General features: G+C 35.1%; 1 protein-coding gene across 13 annotated transcripts in view; it reads right to left on the bottom strand.

Moving 5' to 3' along the window:
- BCAS3 (BCAS3 microtubule associated cell migration factor) overlaps positions 1 to 21,167 on the bottom strand; it is a 589,835-nt gene that overhangs the window by 409,364 nt on the left and 159,304 nt on the right. For all 13 annotated transcript variants that reach the window (XM_044939593.2, XM_044939594.2, XM_044939599.2 and 10 more), the window contains exons 12-13: positions 19,019 to 19,189; positions 7,675 to 7,768 (exon numbers count right to left, since the gene is read on the bottom strand). In XM_044939593.2, the coding sequence (XP_044795528.2) occupies positions 7,675 to 7,768; positions 19,019 to 19,189 (265 nt within the window). The remainder of the gene's footprint in view (positions 1 to 7,674; positions 7,769 to 19,018; positions 19,190 to 21,167) is intronic.

Below are 21,167 nucleotides of genomic sequence, written 5' to 3'. Positions count from 1 at the left end.
ATGATGAGATAACCAAATGCTGGCAGAGAATGAGGATGCAGAGAAACCATGTCTAGAGGATTAAAGGGAAGTTTGAGAAGAATGTCTCACCAAGTAGGGGACATCAATAGACAGATAACATTATAAAAATAAACAAACACAAATCTGGAGTTGAAAAGTATAGTAACTGAAATGAAAAATTAGATAAAGGGGCCCAAACAGAAAATTTAAATGGCAGGAAAAAATCAACTGAAATTATCCAGAATGAGAGGAGGAAAAAAAAAAATGAAGAAAAATGAACAGAGCCTTTGAGATCTGTGGGAGGTAAGTCTACGGGAGTCCCAGAAGGAAAGAAGAGGGGGAAAGAGACAAAGAAACAACGACTGAGAGGTCCCAAATTTCATGAGAAACATTTAGGACAGTGAAACTTTTCTGTATGACGCTATAATGGTAGGTACATGTCAACAGTCATTTCTCAGAACCCGTAGAATATACACCACCAAGAGTGAGCCCTAATGTAAACTATAGACTTTGGTTGATAATAGTGTGTCAGGATGGGTTCATCACTTGTAAGAATAAGATCACTGTCAGGTGGAGGGTGGATAGTGTGGGAGACTGTATGTGTGTGGGTGTGGCACGCGGGCGGAGAGAGGGGGAAGGCAGAAATATGCGCGCGTTGTGTACTTTCCGTTCAATTTTGCTGTGGACCTAAAAGCGCTCTAAAAAAATAAAGCTTATTAATTAAAAAAATAAGTTCCCTAGAAAATGTTACTCATTGCATATCTAAATAATTGAAAGCAACAAACTTACACCACCCCTACTGAAGCTGCCCTGATCTAAGCACGAGGTCTCTCTGGCACTTCTAAACAAATCATAAATGTTGCCGTTAAAATATTTGTTTTAATTCAGGACTCAGAGTCACAGCTAACAAACAAGAATGGGAAGGAGAAATTGAAAAACAAACTGAATACAGCTGCTGAACTAAAAGTTTCACAACTCTCTTTAATGGTATCCCTTAATTTCTTTTCTGAATAGGTTCCACACAAGGCCAAACTGCACGCCACCGAGTCAAGCAATCTACATTTTCTCCTTAATTTCCTTAGCAGTGTTTTTCCACCATGTAAATTGTTTTTAGAATTTCTTAGGAGTTGGACAACATTCCTGGTTTGATCCTGGATTTTGATATCCAGGACATTTCAGTAACTCTGTGATCTAAAGATAGCCTCTCTAAATAAAAATGTTTAACAGTGAGATATATACAGGTAAACTAGTTAGAGAAAATCAGATTTACAAACAAAAGACAGGCAATCAACTTTTCTTATATGTTTTGTTTCACTTACTTTTCTAAGTGAACTTCCCTATACTTTTCTAAGTAGTACCAACAAGTACTACTCTTGTTATTGGCCACAGTGCAGACCCAAGGAGAAAATCTTTAACCAAATAGAGAATTACTGGAGTGTCAGTTAAAACTTGCTGAATATAAATAAATTTTGAAATATATTGGATCCATGTAAGGAAAAACTGGGGTGTTACTGGAGGATCTACAAGTTATATTTTGAAACGGCCAATTTAATTTAAAAAAAAATGTGTGTGTGGCATGGGATTTAAGTTAGATGCCATTGTGCGTCCATGCTGAGTGTGCTAAGTCACTTCAGTCATTACAACTCTTTATAGAGAACTTAAATCTTGATAGAAAATACATCTGATCTCCCCAAAATATTTAAGTGTTACAAAAATAATTACAGGGAAAAACAGTAACTACTAAGGTATTTACAAATAGCAAAGAAGCCTCTTGACTCAAATATTTTGTACATATGAATGTCTCAGTCTGAGAGTGTTAGAATAAACCAAGAAATATGATACAGAAATTAAACAAGCAAAATAAAATGTCACCTAGTGATAGGAGCTGGATAATAGGTAGTCACAGCTGAGTCCAATGCCTTTCTCTGAGAAGCTGTTCAGCTACTGAATAGCTAAAACAAAATCAAGACTTTCAAATCATTGAGAATTGAATATTTTATACATACACTTGTTCATATTCAAGCAATAAAATTCATATTCTGAGCAGCAGAAATACTCAGAAATAAACAATAAATAATTAAGATGAATTGTAAGCAATGGCATGAAATCTGTGCCTATCAGCTTCTATAGGAGATCCTGTAAACCAATTTTCCGAGTGCTTGCTGAATTATGAACCCATCATTTCATTCAAACTTTAAGCAGATACAGAGCAGAAATGATGACACACTGAAAAATTGATCTTCCACATAATGACTGACGAGCCCACTGTACACAGCCCTTGCTTCAAAATCTACGTCAGCCGTGCCATATTTTTCTTGCCTCATTCATTCAACAAATATTTATTTATTTACTAGGGACTGAATCATTATTTCCGAACCATCTTTTGGCTCCTGTTTAGAACTGGCTTTCTTTTGAAGAACTTTCCCCAAAAGCAAAATACCAAGTTAATATTCATCTCCTAGCATTCTGTCCTTGCTCCACAAAGGACTTGTCTTCCTTTTTTCTTTTTTTTGGAAGTCCCTATTCCACCAGCAGACTCCATGGGTAGGGACTGAACCAGGCACTGCGAATGAAGTCTAGCTTCCGATGTGTTTAGCTGAAACAAGGGAAAGCATAAATGGGCTCATAAACATTTTAGTGCCATGAAAATTTTCAGCAATATGATGAAGCCTAAGAACCTCTTTCTCAGAATAATATTTTTTAAAGGTAAAATACTTAGGGTTATTAAAATTGACATGCAGCAGAATATGTGATTTTTTATTAATAGTAATACATTAAAATACAGGCTCTGCCATGATTTTGAACCATTGCATTAATTAGAGAATTATATAAATAACATCAAAAAGATATGAAAATATCCATTATTTATATTACAAATTCACAAAAAAGCTAATATTTCAGTAGTTTATTGTACATATTGATAAGTGAAAGAATTTTCATTAAAGGTTAAAGAAAAGAGGGCTTCCCTAGCAGCTTACACAGTAAAGATTTCGCCTGTAGTGCAGCAGACCTGGGTTGGATCCCTGGGCCGGGAAGATCTCCTAGAGAAGGGAATGGCCACCCACTCTAGTATTCTTGTCTGGAGAATGCCATGGACAGAGAAGCCTGGTGGGCTACAGTCCATGGGGTCACAAAAAGTCAGACATGACTGAGGGACTAACACTTTCACTTATCACTTTCACTAAAGAAAATAAAGATGTGATTTTTTTTCCTAAGTTCACATACTCTCTAAATATTCTCCGTGGACCTCACAGACCCAGGTTAAGAAGCTGTATTTTAGATTCAAGAAGAAATGTAAGAGATCCTAAAACTCATAAAATATCAAGGCTTCCCTGGTGGTCCAGTGGTTAAGAACTCACCTGCTAATGTAGGGAACATGGGTTTAATCCCTGGTCTGGGAAGACTCCACACGCCAAGGGGCAACTATGCCTGTGTGCCACAATTACCGAGTCTTACCCTAGAGCCTGTGAGCCACAACTACTGAAGCCCACACGCCCCGGAGCCCGTCCTCCTCAACAAGAGAAGCCACCACAGTGAGAAGCTGCAACCACAACCAGAAGGGAGCCCTCACTCTCTGCAACTCAAGAAAGCATACACGCAGCAACCAACACACAGAGCAGCAAAATAAATAAATTTTTAAAAAATGTTGACAATTCTCATAAAATTCTCTTTCTTCCAAGAAATTATAAGATTCGGTGTGAGACTGAATAAAGATACAACAGTATAAAATGTCGATTTACATGTGTCGAAGCATTACATACCAGAGGAAAGATCAAAGAAATAATTGATATTGCACTTCATTAAAGTTAAATACTTTGATCTTTGAAAACCACTTCAAAAGAATGAGAAGACAAATCACAGACTCGGAGAAAATATTTACAAAACACATATCTGATACAGGACTGTCATCTAAAACATACAAAGAACACTTAAAACTGATCAATCAAAAAATCAACAAACCAATTTAAAAATGGACAAAAGATACAGACAGCTCAGTAAATAATATATACAGATGACAAACAAAGTATGATACAATAGAATATTATTCAATGCTAAAAAGAAATGAGCAATGTAGGCATGAAGAGACATGGGAGACTTGAAGGCATATTAGTAAGTGAAAGAAGCCAATGTTAAATGGCGAACTATGTAACATTCCAACTGTATGACATTCTGAAACTATGGAAAGAGAAGAAAGATCGGTGGTTGTCAGGACTTGAGAGAATGAGGAATGAACAGGCAGAGCAACAGGGACTTTGTTTGACTGTTCAAACTATTCTGTATAGCACTGCTGTGATGGGTTGCTGCTGATGTCATTGTTTAGTCACTAAGTCATGTCCAGCTCTTTGCGACCCAATGGACTCCTGCCCACCAGGCTCCTCTGTCCGTATAATTCCCAGGTAAAACCAGTACTAGGGTGGGTTGCAATTTCCTTCTCCAGGCGATCTTCCCAACCCAGGGAGCGAACCCACGTCTCCTACATTGGTAGGCGGCTTCTTTACCACGGAGCCACCAGGGAAGTCCTTATAATGGTGGATACATGCCATTATCTATTTGTCAAAACCTTGAATGTATAAGACCAAGAGTGAATCCTAATGTAAAGTGGAACAGACAGGCTAGCAAAATAATATTTAAAGAAATTATTACTGCAAGATAAATTATACAGTTATACAATTAACATGCTGGGAACACACCAAAGTACAGAACCTACTACACAGCACAGGGAATTACATTCAGTATCTTGTAACCTACACTAGAAGCTGAAAGAGAATATATATATTATACAACTGAGTCATTTTTCTGTGTACCTGACACACTGTAAATCAACTATACCTCAATAAAAAAAATAAAATTTTAAGTATAAACATAAACAACTTTAATCTTTCCATTAAAACATAAATTTGGGAGTTAAAACATAAATCAAGTGGCAAATGTAAACAAAACTATGAAATCACAGAAATTTATGGTCTTCTAGAACTGACTGCTACATGACAACAGAGGTAACTACAATATCCTTTAAGTTATGTAAGTTGTTTTTATAACAATGGAGATTCACAGACAGGAAAAAATACAGCTTCAAATGTCTGAAGCATCCCAACTCTGGCCATATGAAACACATATTAACACAAAGGAGATCTGACATAACAGATCTGACATAACAGATGGACTATCAAAAGTGAGTCATACTGGTTACTCTAAGAAGAGTACTATAAGTGACATAACTTCCAGATTGTTTCTTCAAATTCAACTTAAATCCCACAACATTCAGAGCATTTCAATAAATCTGTCTTCATTAATTAAATCTATCCACTGACCAACAATTACTACAAAATCTTCCTCTATTGAAAATGAGTAATTAAGAGGAGGAAGATTACTCAAATACTTTTATTATCCTCTTATGATCATTCTTGATCTGAAGATGAAAAGAAGAAGGAGAAAGATGGGTCTTTCCATTAGTTTTAACTAATATTCTGCAGAATAAGAAATGGCAGTCTCCTCAGACCCACCAAGCAAGGAAAAGTCCACAAACTAATGAAGACTATTTAAGCTCTGAAAGCATCAGAGCAATTTTATCTTTTATTCATAATCAAAGTATTTTTGAAATAAGTCCACAGGATTTCACCACTGGAAGTATTAAACCAATTCCTAACTATGAAAATTGGTAATTAAAGAGGAAGCATTACATATTTACCCTGCCTTTTACATCCAGGAAAACTGTGGCTCATTTCTAGTTAATGAGAGAAAACTCTTTCTTTATACAGAGTTAACAGAAGTTAATCAATGCTGAAAATATGATAGAAAAACCACCATTCTATAGCCTTCAATGTATAATGACAAAACTATTTAGTAAAAACTTGTTTCAGAAATGAGACCAAGGGTTCCCTGCTGGTTCCATGGTAAAGAATCCACCTGACGATACAGGAGACACAGGTTCGATACCTGGTTTGGGAAGATCCCACGTGCCACAGAGCAACTAAGCCAGTGCACCACAACTATTGAGCCTGTGTTCCAGAGCCTGGGAATCGCAACTACTGAAGTCCACGTGCCCTAGAGCCCGTACTCTGCAACAAGAGAAGCCACTGCAATGAGAAACCCGCGCACCACACCTCGAGAGTAGCCCCTACCCACTGCAACTAGAGAAGAGCCTGTGCAGCAACGAAGGCTCAACACAGCCAAAAATTAAATAAATTATAAAAAAATAAATAAATAAAAAAGCAAGAAATGAGGCCAAAGTAACACTCTGCACTTGCTAATCTCCACAAGAGAATCTATTTTCAAAATGCAGACATTTGATGGTCACTAACTTACTCATGTGATTAAACGTAGTATTATAAATGACAAGACAGCCTGATATAATGTATCCCCTGCTAGGATGAAGTGATGCAGACAGCAATATGTAGGAAGTTTGAAAAAAATAATCTTCAGGCCTGAATGTATTTAAAAGCCTTTAAGGAAAAAAAGGAAAACATTATTATAAAGAAAATATACATGACAAACGCAGAATTTGGACAAGGTAACTAGTCTGGACATTGCAAGTTAGGGGGGAAAAAGTGAAAGCTATAAACTGGATTAAAAAGAGCTAAAGAGACATAAACTGGAGAAGGAAATGGCAACCCACTCCAGTATTCTTGCCTGGAAAATTCCATGGATGGAGGAGTCTGGTAGGCTACTGTCTGTGGGGTCACAAAGAGTCGGACACGACTGAGTGACTTCACTCACTCACTCACAAAGAGACATAAAACATAAGGAGTGAACTTTAATTAGATCTTGATTTGAATCAGTTAGAGAACTCATTTTTGAGACAGTTGGGAAATTTGAAATTATGACTTGGATTTTAGATAATACAATCTATTACTTTTCTGAATATAATATACTGCTGCTGCTAAGTCACTTCAGTCGTGTCCAACTCTGTGCGACCCCATAGATGGTAGCCCACCAGGCTCCGCCATCCCTGGGATTCTCCAGGCAAGAACACTGGAGTGGGTTGCCATTTCCTTCTCCAATGCATGAAAGTGAAAAGTGAAAGGGAAGTCGCTCAGTCGTGTCCGACTCTTAGCGACCCCATGGACTGCAGCCTACCAGGTCCTCCGTCCATGCGAGTTTCCAGGCAAGAGTACTGGAGTGGGGTGCCAGGGCCTTCTCCATATAATATACTATTTGGTTACAAAGTACAAGAAGGACCTTACTCTTAGAAAATGTATGCTTAATTTGTAGTTGGTAAAATGTCATCACATATGTAACTTACATTCAAACATTTCAGCAAAATACATACACACACATTATATAAAATGGGAAGACTTGTTTAATCAACATGACATCTGTCACTGTACTGTTTAAAAGGAACATGCAGTTACAAAGAAAATGCCATTCACATACATAAGTAGTTTTGAATATTAAAGTCCTTGCCTTATAACACAGAAATAAATGTAATTCAACAGCACTGTTTATGTACTATTCTACATCTACTATTTATCTTTACCACTCAATCACAACTTTACTCAGTAAAATTAACCTTTATAGGGTTTCTAAATTTTTATTATAAATTCATCCATTCAATAATCACTGAAAACTACTTACTGAGGTCATATACCCTAACACATATATTTCATATTTTCTATTTCCAAAAAATTGGATCGAAAACTCATAATATAAATAAGGGTGAGGGGAAGGACATACCACTTGTATTAAAAGCCATACAGCACACTGGTTTTTCATGAGCAGGGAAATGGGCCACGATGCCATCACTGTCCGAATCCTCGCTCACAAGCACCTTTACAGAAAGGAAGAAGGCAAATGGAAGTTAACCAATTACTGACCTTGAAGATACACAACACCACTACATCCCTGACCAAGTAACAGGCTTCCGCTACATTTGAAGATTATTCTTCATGATACAAGGTGAGAATGCCACTTCAGAAATTGGGAAAAGACGTAAATTGCCCCCAGTGAATCAATCACATAACCTCTAAACACAACTGGTTGACCTGACTGCAGATGACACTGATTTCTTGAAGCTTCAGTTCAGAAAAAATGAAAAGCCTAAAATCAGCTCTACACAGCTTTATCTAAAAATAGAAATAGGAGTTCTTATTGTGTTATGGCCTGCTGAAAAACTCTTGCCCATGACTGGAACAGAACAGCAAAAAAAAAAAAAAAAAAAAAAAAAAACACCATAAGTTAAATACAAACAAACAGGCACATATATATATTTAGGGGAATGACCAAATATTTTATACTTAAAGTACAAACACTGTGGTCTTTAACCTCTAGTTTTTAGACGGACACAACACTTCTTTGAAAACACTACCAGTAGAACAGGCAGTTTGGTATGTCAAATTCATTCCCCTTCATTTTCTTATAAGCATACTGAAATACAATTTACATTCCATACAATCTGCCTATTGAGAGTGTACTATTCAATTATCCCTAGGGAAAAAAGTTTTAAAACAGCATGTATTCATTTTGCAAAGCAAGCAATTAGCTCAAGAAATTAAAACTTTTACATATCTAATGTTACAAAGGGAACGCCTACTATACCAATATTGGATCATGATATTCAAAGAATTTACCTGAAGCAATCCAGGAAGTAGTCCTACACTGGCAAGGTTAATTTTTCTTTTAGACTTAAAAAGGTTTACAGAGGTATCATTTACATAAAAACTACTTATTTTATGTTTACAATTCAATATTTTTATATAGTACTGTAACTGTTACAACAATCCATTTTATAGGAATGCCTTTTTTGTCATCCTTTTCCTATCTTAATTCCTATCTTAATTTCCTATCTTAATTTTCTTGCCTTATTGTTCTGGCTAGAACCTGCAATTCAGTCAAGCTGCAGACTGTCAAATTTTTGTCTACAGGTCTTGTTTTTATTACCACTATAACCATTTTTAAGTATTCAGTTCAGTACCGTTAAATATATTCACATTGTTAACAGATTTCTAGAACTCTTTCACCTTGCAAAACTTAAATTCTATACCCACTAAACACTAAGTCTTCTTTTTCCCTCCTCCCACCCTTAGTGACCACCTTTCAACTTTGTTTTTATGCTTTGACTATTTTAGAAATTCAAAATAAAAGGAAGAATTTAGTGTTTGTACTTTTGTGACTGGCTTATTTCCCTTAGCACAATGGCCTCAAAGTTTATCAACACCGTAACATGTGAAAAGATTTCCTTCTTTTTAAAGGTTGTGTAATGTTATTACACTGTGTGCATGTGTGTGTGTGTGTGTGTGCACGCGTGTGTGTGTATACATTTCTCTTTATCCATTTACCTGGTGGTGGACATCTGGATAGCTTCTACCTCCTGGGTACTGTGAATAATGCTACAATGAACATGGGTGTGTAAATATCGCTTCAAGATCCTGCTTTCAATTATTTTGCATATAAAGGCAGAAGTAGGATGACTGGATCACATAGTAACTCTATTTTCAATTTTTTTAGAAATTTTCAAGCTGATTTCCATAATGGCTATATCATTGTGTATTCCCACCAAAAGTTCCCAAGGGTGCCAACTTTTCCCCATGTTTGACAACAGTTATTTTCTGTTCTGTTACTAGTGGTCATCACCTGATAGGCGGGAGGTGATACTTCACTATGGTTTTGATTCACTAATGATTAGTGATTCTGAGCATTTCTTCATATGTTTATTAGACATGCCTACATCTTCTTTGGAGAAGTGTCTTGATTCAAGTCCTATGCTCATTTGTTAATTTTAATTGTTGAGTTGTAGAAATTCCTTATTTATACTATATATTAACTCCTTATCAGATATATGATTTACAATGATTTTCTTCTACCCCATAGGTTGCCCTTTCACATGGCTGGTTATTTCCTTTTAGGCACAGAACTTTTAAGGTTTGATGTAGTTCCATTTGTCTATTTTTCACTTTGTTACCTGTGCTTTTGGCATTATATGCAAGAAATCATTGCTCGATCCAGTGTACTAAAGATTTTCTCCTATGTCTTCTTGCAGGAGTTTAATAGTTTCCAGTCTCATGGTTGAATCTAAAATCATTTTTGTATATGGTATAAGGTAAGGGCCCAGCTTCATTCTTTTGCATTAGCTATCCAGTTTTCCCAACCTCATTTGTTGACAGTGTTTCCCCACTGTGTATTTTTTTTCAACCTTGTCAAAAATATTTTGGATGTATATGCATGGGTTTATTTTCACATTTTCTAACTCTTTTCCATTGGTCTGCATATCTATCTTTATGCCAGTATCACATCATCTTAATTACTATTGCTTTGTAATATGATTTGAAGTGAGGCAGTGTTTGTTTGTTTTTTTTTTTTTTTTTCAAAGAAGGCAATGGCACCCTACTCCAGTACTTTTGCCTAGAAAATCCCATGGACAGAGGAGCCTGGTAGGCTGCAGTCTATGGGGTCGCTAGAGTCGGACACGACGCAGCGACTTCACTTTCACTTTTCACTTTCCTGCATTGGAGAAGGAAATGGCAACCCACTCCAATGTTCTTGCCTGGAGAATCCCAGGGACGGGGAAGCCTGGTGGGCTACGGTCTATGGGGTCGCACAGAGTCAGACATGACTGAAGCGACTTAGCAGCAGCAGGAGCAGCAGTATTTTTTTACCCCAAAATTGTTTCAGCTTTTCAGGGTCCCTTCAGATTCCATAAGTATTGTTTTCTCTACTACTACCACAAAATGTCATAGAGCCTTTGATAGGTACTGCATTTAATGTCACATTGGGTACTATGGATATTTTAAGAACATTAAGTCTTAAAATCCACAAGCATGAGATGTCTTTCCACTTTTCTGTATCTGAAAGATGCCTTTCATGTCTTGTAACAACGTAAAGTCTCTCATCTCCTTGGTTAAGTTTGTCCCTAAGAGCTTGCTTTCTTAAAAAAAAAAGACAAAATTGGCAAACCCTTAACTAGATTAACAAAAACAAGAGAGAAAATTCAAATAGTTAAAATTAGAAATGAAAGAGGAGCCATTAAAACTGATGTTACAGACATAAAATGGATTATAAGATATTTCTATGAGGCCCTCATTGCCCTGATACCAAAAGGCAAAAAGGAAACTACAAATCAATATCCCTGAAGAATAATGATGCAGTCATCTAAAAGAAAATGGGATCAAACCAAATTCAACATATTAAAAGGATTATACACCAAGAAAAGTGAGGTTTATACTTGGAATACAAGGATGGTTCAACATACAAAAATCAATCAATGTAATACATATCACATTAACAAACTGAAAAACAAAAACCACATGATGATTTCAATCAGTGCGGAAAAAGCCATCTGACAAAATTCAACCACTTTCATGACAAATCACTCTGGGAAATTACCATGTTTAGTATACAGAGTCCACAGTTAACATTATACAAAATGGGGCAAGACTGGAAGTTTTTCCTCTAAGATTACTAAAAAGGCAAGGAGGTCCTCTCTCAGCACTACTGTTCAACACAGTACTGTAAGGTCTAGTCATAGCAACCAACTCAAAAGAGAGGGGGGGAAAAGGGAAAGAAATACAAGGCATACAAATGGTTAAAGAAACTTCCCTCTCTAGATTACACACACACACACACAAAATTCAACAAAGCTGCAGGATACAAAATTAACACTCTTAATTGTATGGCAAAACCAATACAATATTGTAAAGTAATTAGCCTCCAATTAAAATAAATAAATTTATATTAAAAAAATAAAATCTAAAAAAAATTAAGAATTTTTAAAAATCAGCTTTTTTCTATATATTAACAAACACTAATTTAAAAAAAAAAGAAACTAAGAAAACAATCTCATTTGCTATACCAGATGTATCAAATTTGTTAATATTTTCACAGAACCAGTATTGATTTTCCCCATCATTTCACTGCTATTTTGTTGACTGCTGGTCATATTTCTATTATTTACTTCATTTGTCTTGCTTTCATTATAATTTGCTGTTTTTAAACTCTCTTGATGGAGAGCTAAGGTTATTAATTTAGGACCATTTTTCTTTTCTACTATAAGAATTTAAAGCTATAATTTTCCCATTAAGGAATAATATAGCTACAATTATAACTTCTGATATGTTCTATTTCTATGTTCATTGCATGCAAAATATTTTCTAATATTCTTGAGATTCTTTTATATCATAATTTCATTCTATTATTGATTTCCATGCTTTAGATTTGCTTTATGGCCAATCATATGGTCTATCTTGGAGAACATTCCAGATACTCTTGAAAAGAATGTGAAGTCTGTAGGTTGGGGGATGGGGAGTTTCAGATCATTTTGGTTGATAGTGCTAATCAAGTCGTTAAATCTACCAATCTCTTAAAAATTTTGTATAGTTTTTCCATCAATTATTGAAAGCACAGTATTTAAATCTCAAACTATAAATGTTGGCTAGAATCTTTTCTTTCAGTCTGTCAGATTTGGCTTATGTTTGTTGCCCTATGTTGCTATGTGTTTATCATTTTATCTACCTATTACATTGACTCTCTCATCATTATAAAATGTCCTTCTTTTTCTCTGCAATATTTCTTGACTTAAAATCTTTTATCGGATATTAATATAACCACTCCAATTCTATTACCGTTACTGTTTGCATGGTACATTTCTTACAACCTTTTACTTCAGTCAATTATGTCTCTGAATCTAAAGTGATTCTGGTGGGACAATCACTCTCTTTTAACTGGAGTCCATTTATAGTTAATACAATTACACAGATAACTGGATTCAGGTCTGCCATTTTCCACTTACTTTTATGTCTCAGGTGTTTGTTGCTCTGATCCTCTTCCTTTGTATTAAACAATTATTCCTAATGTTTACTATTTTTATCTTCTGTTGATTTGGGGAGAGCAATTTCTTAGTGATTTGCTATACAGGCTGTAAGGTGCTTTATAGAAAACAGGATTACAGGTTAATTTCAGACTTGTGATAAATTACAGCTCCTTGCTCCAACACAGCTCCATTGCTTTTCCCACTCCTTTGAGATACTCCTGTCTTGTCAATTATCAACTAAGAAGCATCGTATTCCCTAAAACAGTCTTCCAATTATATACATACAGATGTTGGTGTGTTTGCTGCTGTCCCAGAGGTCTCTGAGACTCTCTACATGTCCTCAATTCTTCCTCTCTATTCTTTTTGAATGGGCCCCAAACTGAGATTGCAAGCTCGGACTACGAGAGCACACATTATCCTATTCATCACCTACCAAGTCTAATGAAAACACTGTTGGACTTCGGTTTTAACCTTCTATTCCAAATCAAATAAATCCATCCTCTAAAAGGGAACTGCTTGTTTATATGGCTTACTCTGCTCTGCTTAAACTACCACACTCACCAAGCCCCTGGCAGATGTAGATAAGAGAAATGTGAATTTATGTTTATCACTTCTTTCTTAGCTTTCTGATCAATTTCTAGAGCCCTCCCCCCCAAAATAGTTACTTTTGAAACTTCTGTCCATATGTACTTATTATCTGGGAAAAAGGGACTGTGAGAACAGAGGGGTGGGGAGATATTATTTAATGGGTACAGATAATGAAAAATTCTGGACATGGATGATAATGATGGTTATTCAACATTGTGAATGTACTTAATACCACTGAATTGTAAACTTAAAAAAAAGGCTAAATGGCAAATTTTACATTATATATATTTTCCCACAAGTGGGGGGGAACATGCATTACAAATTATTTCTCTCATCTCTCTTTTCCATTCTTCCATTCAATTTTCAAAAATGTTAGAGAGGAACACAAGAAAATGAAGTCTTACAGGAGCAGTCTCCAGGAAAGTCTGCTAAATATACTAAGGATTTGCTTTAGGATACATGGCATATTCATAGAGTTGTGCAACCATTATGACAATCAAATTAGAACATTTTTATCACCTAAAAGAAACTTCATACCATTAACAGTCACTCTGCAACCCCCTGTTTTCTTCAAACTCCCAGCCCTAGGCAAACAATCTACTTTCTCTTTCTATAGATTTGCCTGTTCTGGACATTTCATATAAATAGACTCATACAAATATGTATTCTTTTGCGACTGGTTCTGTCACTAAGCACAATATTTTCAAGGTTCATTCATTTTGTAGCATTAATACTTTACTTCTTTTTACTGCTAAATAATATTACATTGTATGTCTATGTCACATTCTATTTACCCGTCCATTGATCAGTTAAAGTACATTTATTTGGGTTGCTCCTATTTTCTAGCTATATGAATAATACTGCTATAAACATTCATGTACAAATTTTTACACACACATATATTTTCATTTTTCTTGGTTATATACCTCCTAAGAGCAGTTCTCTTAGGAGACAAATGCCCAATCAAATGGTAACTCTTTTCCAAAGCAGCTGCACTATTTTACGTCCCCACCAGCAGTGTGCCAGGGCTCTCATTTCTGCTCACTGGCCATTGGTATATTATTTCCAGAAAGATGTCTATTCAAATCCTTTGCTCCTTTTAAAATAAGGCTATTTATCTTTTTATTATCCAGCTATAGGAGTTCTTTCAATATTCTGAAAACACACACAAATGAATGCAGGTAAAAACAAATGGTGAGAGCTAAATATGGTCAGAAGCCTAGTTAACAGTAAGGTGTCATTGTCAATAACCTGGTTCTGACATTTTATGACCGCTATGTAAGATGTCACAGTTTGGGAGAACTTGGAGGAAACAGGGGGAAGGGCACATGGATATATCTGCAACTTACTGTGAGTCTACAATTATTTCAAAATTAAAAGTTAAAAATGGAGAGTATGCCACAAGCTTTTTAATTTCTCTCATACTGATAGGTGACAAGTGGTACCTTGGTACAGTTTTGTCTTTCTCTGATAACAAGTTAAATCTATAGATTTTATGCCAGTTGTATATGCTTTTTTCTGTGAAATATTTTATCCTTGCCCATTTTTCTATGTCAAACCAATCTCTTATAAGAGCCTCTTATCTTTCATGTATTTTAACTCTGTACCCTCTCTTTGCAATACAATTAGTATTGAGTACTCTATTTGATGGTGCTAACACAGAAGCCATGGAGCAAAAGGGCTCATTAATCTTGGTGAGTACCAAAACCTCCTAAAAATATATAGACTTCTTTGAATTTTCTCTGTATGAGCTTCACAAATATAACAACCACCAGATACTTTTGAAAAGACTGTCTTCACTGCATCATCACCTTGCCTAAAACATCAAATTAATACCAAAGATATCTCAAATCAGTTGTCCTAAGACTTTATTTTCACTCACTATCTAAACAGGCTAAAATCCTGTAACAATTCAATATTATTAAAGCAAAGCACTTTAAGTGATACAAGGTGGATAAGGCTTTACCATATGAACAAAAAGAGAGACAAACACCACAGGAACCACTAAATTATTATGAATTACACTTGTATTTACACTCAGGGTAAGAATAGCTCTAGTTTATGTCACCATTCTGGAGCATTTTTCTTTGATTAGAGACTTTGCCACCTGCTAACTTAAATTATGTTACTTTATAAAGGCAAATTATACTGCTTATGCTTTTAAGTAAAACATGGAAGTAACACAGACAAAACAGACAGTCAACCAAATCTATCCCTCTTTAATGCAGTCACCATACAGTGATCCTGCCACCATCAAATACTACTAATCAATTCACCATCAGAAGGATGGTGAATCAAACTTTATATACTATCCCTGTAAACATGAAAATATCTTTACTGAAGTCTCAGTGGATTTAAATAGCAAAAGTGAACATAATGTCAGCTTTAGTTCCTAAGACAGAGATGGACAAGGGAAAAACACTACAGTTAAGGTCAAGCATCAATGGGAAAGGGCTTAAAGTGATAAATCCATGACATTAATCACTGCAGTCTTTTTAATACAATCCAGCATAACTTTAAAACAGCTCTGTACTCCAACTGAACTATTTATCAGAGACAAAAATGTCTTCTTGACAAAAAACAGATTCATGTTAATAAAAGAAAGCAGTATTATACTGAAGAAATCTTATTGCTTTAAAAAAACACTTATGATTCCTTAAAAATGTACATAGCAACTTCTCATTTATTTCCTGTCTTTTAATAGAATTTTTAAATCAAGCAAAATTTCAGAATATAAGTAGGAATGAAAAGAGATTATGCTCTGAACAAATGATAGAAAAGATAAAATTTCTCAGGTTGAGCAACACTTTCAATTTTTTAACTTTTAAAAGCTAACATTTTATTATTCTTATTTCCTAATGAACTACTTCAGTTGTTTCCAATGTTAACAATGCACTTCTCACAGAAAAAATAAACTTTCATATAATCTACAATCCATTTCCATATTCCAAATGTGAGAATTCCAATTGAAAGTTATGAAGAGTTAACAAAGGACTAGGGGGGAAAAAAAAAAAACCACATTTGAAAACACAAGACCTAAGGCTATGCTTTTTGTATAAATTAAATTCTCTTTACTCATTATATAAATTAACTAGTTATAGCTCTATTTCATCAAAAATAATAGGAGATAACAGTTTCAACTTTTAAATCAGCACACATCAGTCTGTCAACAAATGCTAGATGTTTAACAGACTTAGGTATACCCGCCAAACTAGACAATATTGAGGAGGGTTGTTACTACTTAGTAAATGTGGGTGGCCTTGGAGGTGAATTAATTAAGAATCAAAGGACAAAAGAAAATATTTGTTAACACTCATAAAACACTAAGCGTTTAAATATTTAATTCCAATTTAAAAAGAGAACATCTGTATGTGTCTGTCAACTCGAGCTAATTAACACAACATTAAAAAAAAAAGTCATTACAGTCAACTGAAAAGTTTGCTAGCACTTCATTAAAAAGATTTTTAAACAGGAATACAAGCCTGTAACATATCTGGTTAACCACAAAGTTAAGATGGGAAAGGCAGAGAATTATATTATTCATATTTCAAATAAAATATAATAGCCAAATTCAATAATAGCCAGAATTTCAAAGACTTTTTTCTTTTCACTGCAGCACAGTCTGTATTTTTTTGAAACGCCACTTGATCTTACTATAGGAATTAGTATATGAGTACAGGCCAAATGTAATCTCTCATCAAGATGCAGAACCATATATACTGGAAGCAGATTTCTAAAAAAAAATGCAGTATTTAGGATTAATATTTTAATGGATCACATAATTATGTTCTGAAAACAGAATTAAATATAAGATCTATGTTTATATTTAATATTTAAATAAATATAATATAAATTGAAATAATTTGTATTTCCAAATCTTGCTCTACTCCTATCTCATTCTAGTAATCAATTTTAGATTGTGTATTTACAGCAAAGATCACAAGCCATTAAAATTACATTCCTTTAAGAAATGTATTTTAAAATCCATAACCATGATTCAAAAGAAAAGAGTTTATGAGTGCATGGGGGACAAAAACAAAACCAAACTGGTTTATTTCTAGCAAGACTTACATAAGCATAGCATATTTTTCCATGTTTATAATCACTCTTAAATGTTTCTAAACCTAGACTGTAAAAATCTGTTTTATATGAACATATAAGATCTATTTTTAATCTGAACATATTCTATTTTTTATCTGAACATATAATAAGTTATTACCATTTACGTATTCTAATATACTCTTTGAGATTTTGTGTATTTTTTTTTTGTATTTGTCAGGAAGTATCGGTAATAAAATTTGTAATAAAATTCATTAACATAATTGTCATTTATAACCACCACGTGCATGCATGCTAAGTCACTTCAGTTGTGTCTGACTTTTTGCCACACTGTGAACTGTAACCTGCCAGGCTTCCCTGTCCATGGAATTCTCCAGGCAAGAATAATGGAGTGGGTTCCATGCCCTCCTCCAAGAGAACTTCCCAACTCAGGGATCGAACCCACATCTCTTGGGTCTCTTGCATTGGCAGGTGGGTTCTTTACCGCTAGCACCACCTGGGAACCGTAATTAGTTATAATTAGACTGATTCAGCTTATACAAAGTGTCATTTAAAAAAAAAGAAACAGTATTAAACAGTATAAAAGAGATATATAATTATTTATTTATGGAACAAATGTCCTGATGAGATAACAGGAGAATTCTAAGAAACTTCCATTTTAACTTCAGGTTTGATACATTAACAATGTCTGAAATAACAGGTTTTAACATGTTACTTCCCAGGTGGCTCAGTGATAAAGAATCTGTCTGCCAAGAAGGAGACGCAAGTTTGATCCCTAGGTCGGGAAGATCCCCAAGATAAGGAAATGGCAACCCTCTCCAGTATTCTTGCCTAGGAAATTCCACAGACAGAGGAGCCAGGCAGGCTACAGTCCATGGGGTCACAAAAGAGTCAGACACGACTTAGCGACTAAGAGCAACATCATTTTTTAAAAGTTTCTATGCCAATTATAGTGGGCTTCCCAAGTGGCTTACCAGTAAAGAATCTGCCTGCTAATGCAGGAGACATGGGTTCAATTCCTAGGTCCAGAAGATCCCCTAGAGGAGGAAATGGCAACCCACTCCAGTATTCTTGCCTGGAGAATCCCAAGGACAGAGGAGCCTGGTGAGCTACAGTCCACAGGGTTGCAAAGAGTAGGACACGACAGTGACTGAACAATACAATAATGCCACTTATGGGGCTTCCTCGATGGTGCTAGTGGTAAAGAATCTGCCTGCCAATGCAGGAGACATAAGAGACGTGGGTTAGAGTCCTGTGTTGGGAAGATCCCCTGGAGAAGAAAATAGCAACCCACTCTAATATTCCTGCCTGGAGACTCCAACGGACAAAGGAACCTGGAAGGCTACCTAAGGTCGCAAAGAGACAGACATGACTGAAGCGACTTAGCACACATGCATGCCATTTATAATTATTACAAAATATTGGCTATATTCTCTGTTGTACAATAATTACTCATTTTTTGAAGAAAAAAAAAAAAATTCTAACCTGAAATAACCTTAATTTTCTACAATTCCAAATTAACACATCTCTGAGGCCAAACACATTTTGTACGATCTTGATCCCAAATGATATTCTTAATTGCTCCATCCTCTGCACAAAATGAACATTACAGGCATCACAAACTCTTACCTGGCCCTCTCCAACTGTTTCAGTGTCGATTACTGTGATGATTCCTGGGACCAGAGGACTCCGCCTTGAGTTACTATGGATGGCAACATCATCTTCCGTCACACCTGAAGGGAGCGTGCCCGTCAGCTGGGTCACCACTTTCCCAACCATTGTCAAGCCAGTTTTCAGTGTCTAAACAATGAAAGGTAAATGTATCATTTTGCATCAATACTTGGATTCTAAACAGAAATATGTGTTTTGATAATTCAGATTAAATTCTTTATTTTCTAATAAGCTCATATGTAGCAGTGCACTGTCACAGAAACTCAGTCTGACTTTTTATACAATCTTACATTTTAGCTAGAAAATTAGCATTAGGTTGAGTAAATGGTATCAGTAGGTACCCCCAAGTCAGTATGGTGAGAATTAGGCCATAGGTAAATAATTACAGAGTTTGTTTCACATGAGAATACAATTATATATTTATTAAAAATATTTATTTTCTCCCTCTCCTCAATGCATGTAACTTAAAATATGTGAAATATTAAGAAATAGGAACTATGTGATATTCTTTTTTAACTGTATACACCTAATTTTCAGTCTACTTTTTAGCATAAAAAAGACTAAGCTACAGATAGAATCCATACATGAAAACGACTTTCTCATGTAAATCTATAACATGATGCTACATAATACTGTACATCAAGATTTGGTATGTAGGTAATGCAGACTCCATCTAAGATACTTCAATTACTACATGAATGAAATGTCATAAAATTAGTTAAAAGGGTTCTTTTCTCTCCAGAAACAGAAAACAATTTAATGCAATATTTCTAATATATTATTTCAATTAAAGACATGTTTCATAATTAATTTTAGTTCCATTTCATTCAAAACAAACAGATAAAAAAACTAACTCATCTGTATATTTTCTTTTATGTGAATTTCATCTGATTATTCTCATAACCATTAACAATCATGTTTAGTAACAGGAGTTTTTCTTTTTCTCTGAAAGGGAAGAAAGCAAAAACAAAGAGAAAGCTGTATGATTCATACACATTAACTCTAACCACTAAAGCCAAAATAAACTGTCCAGTCTACATGGACATATCAAAAATTATGTACAATATAACAGACACATCCTCATTATTGTGAGGAAAAGTTTTTATTAAGATACTTTAAATTAATCTTCAATAATGTGACTTGCTCTTTTAAAATAATTATGCACCTATATTCTGACATATGCTACATCTAAATTTAAAAAGTATATTGCTTCCACAGTATATCAAATATTAATTTACAAATGATAGGCAAAGAAGGTTGTCTATAAAGGCCTAAATATAATTTAAGCAACAGTAAGATGGAACTTAAAAAAAGGAAATGCACATAATATATGTATATTTTACTGTAGCTATTAATATATTCCATGGAACCTTTATTATGAACTCGGAATTGGTCAAGGCTCTTTAACAAAGATGTAGATAGGTTTCCTCAAACACCTCAAACACCTCGGGTTTATAGAAGAGAAAACTGAGGCTACAGAAGTTAAGGAAAATGGCAGTTCAAACAGCCAGTCAATAACAAAGCCAGAACTCGAAACCAGGACTTGCTCCAAACCACTATCCAGTAATGCCCTGCAATCTTTTCCTGATACTACTTGTGATCTCACACGTCATGAATTCAGAACACAAATGTATACTGGGAAGGAAAAAAGGGAAAATCAAGACTCTCATAGTGTTTCCTAATAAATACTTCAATAAAATGACCAGCAAAGCCATTTGCAGAATTCAAGCAAAATGATATAACTTACAGCTGACTGAAACCAAGAAAAAGCCACAAATCAATTGTAACAGTTTTGTTTAGTGCTAAAAACTCAAACTGCAGTGATTAGAAAACACATTAGTGTTCTTCAATTAGCAGCCAAACATTTGTTTCAATAATTCACAAGAAATGACTTACACAAAGTCTGTTAGAGTGTTGTCAAGAAAGCCTCCAAAGGACCAACAAAACCAGGCGCCACAGTGTATTGATGTCAAAAGCTGGCCAGGAAGCCTGATTAACCTCTGAGATGCCTCAGCTGATGTCCTCACTCCATTAATGCTAATGGAGATGCTCCCACTTCAACGGAGCTACCCCCTTTATCAAAGGAATGCCTTTCAGGTTTAAAGTC

Source organism: Bubalus bubalis, chromosome 3 (genome assembly GCF_019923935.1).
Source record: "Bubalus bubalis isolate 160015118507 breed Murrah chromosome 3, NDDB_SH_1, whole genome shotgun sequence".
NCBI lineage: Eukaryota > Metazoa > Chordata > Mammalia > Artiodactyla > Bovidae > Bubalus > Bubalus bubalis.
This window is presented reverse-complemented; position numbering and strand designations above follow the sequence as displayed.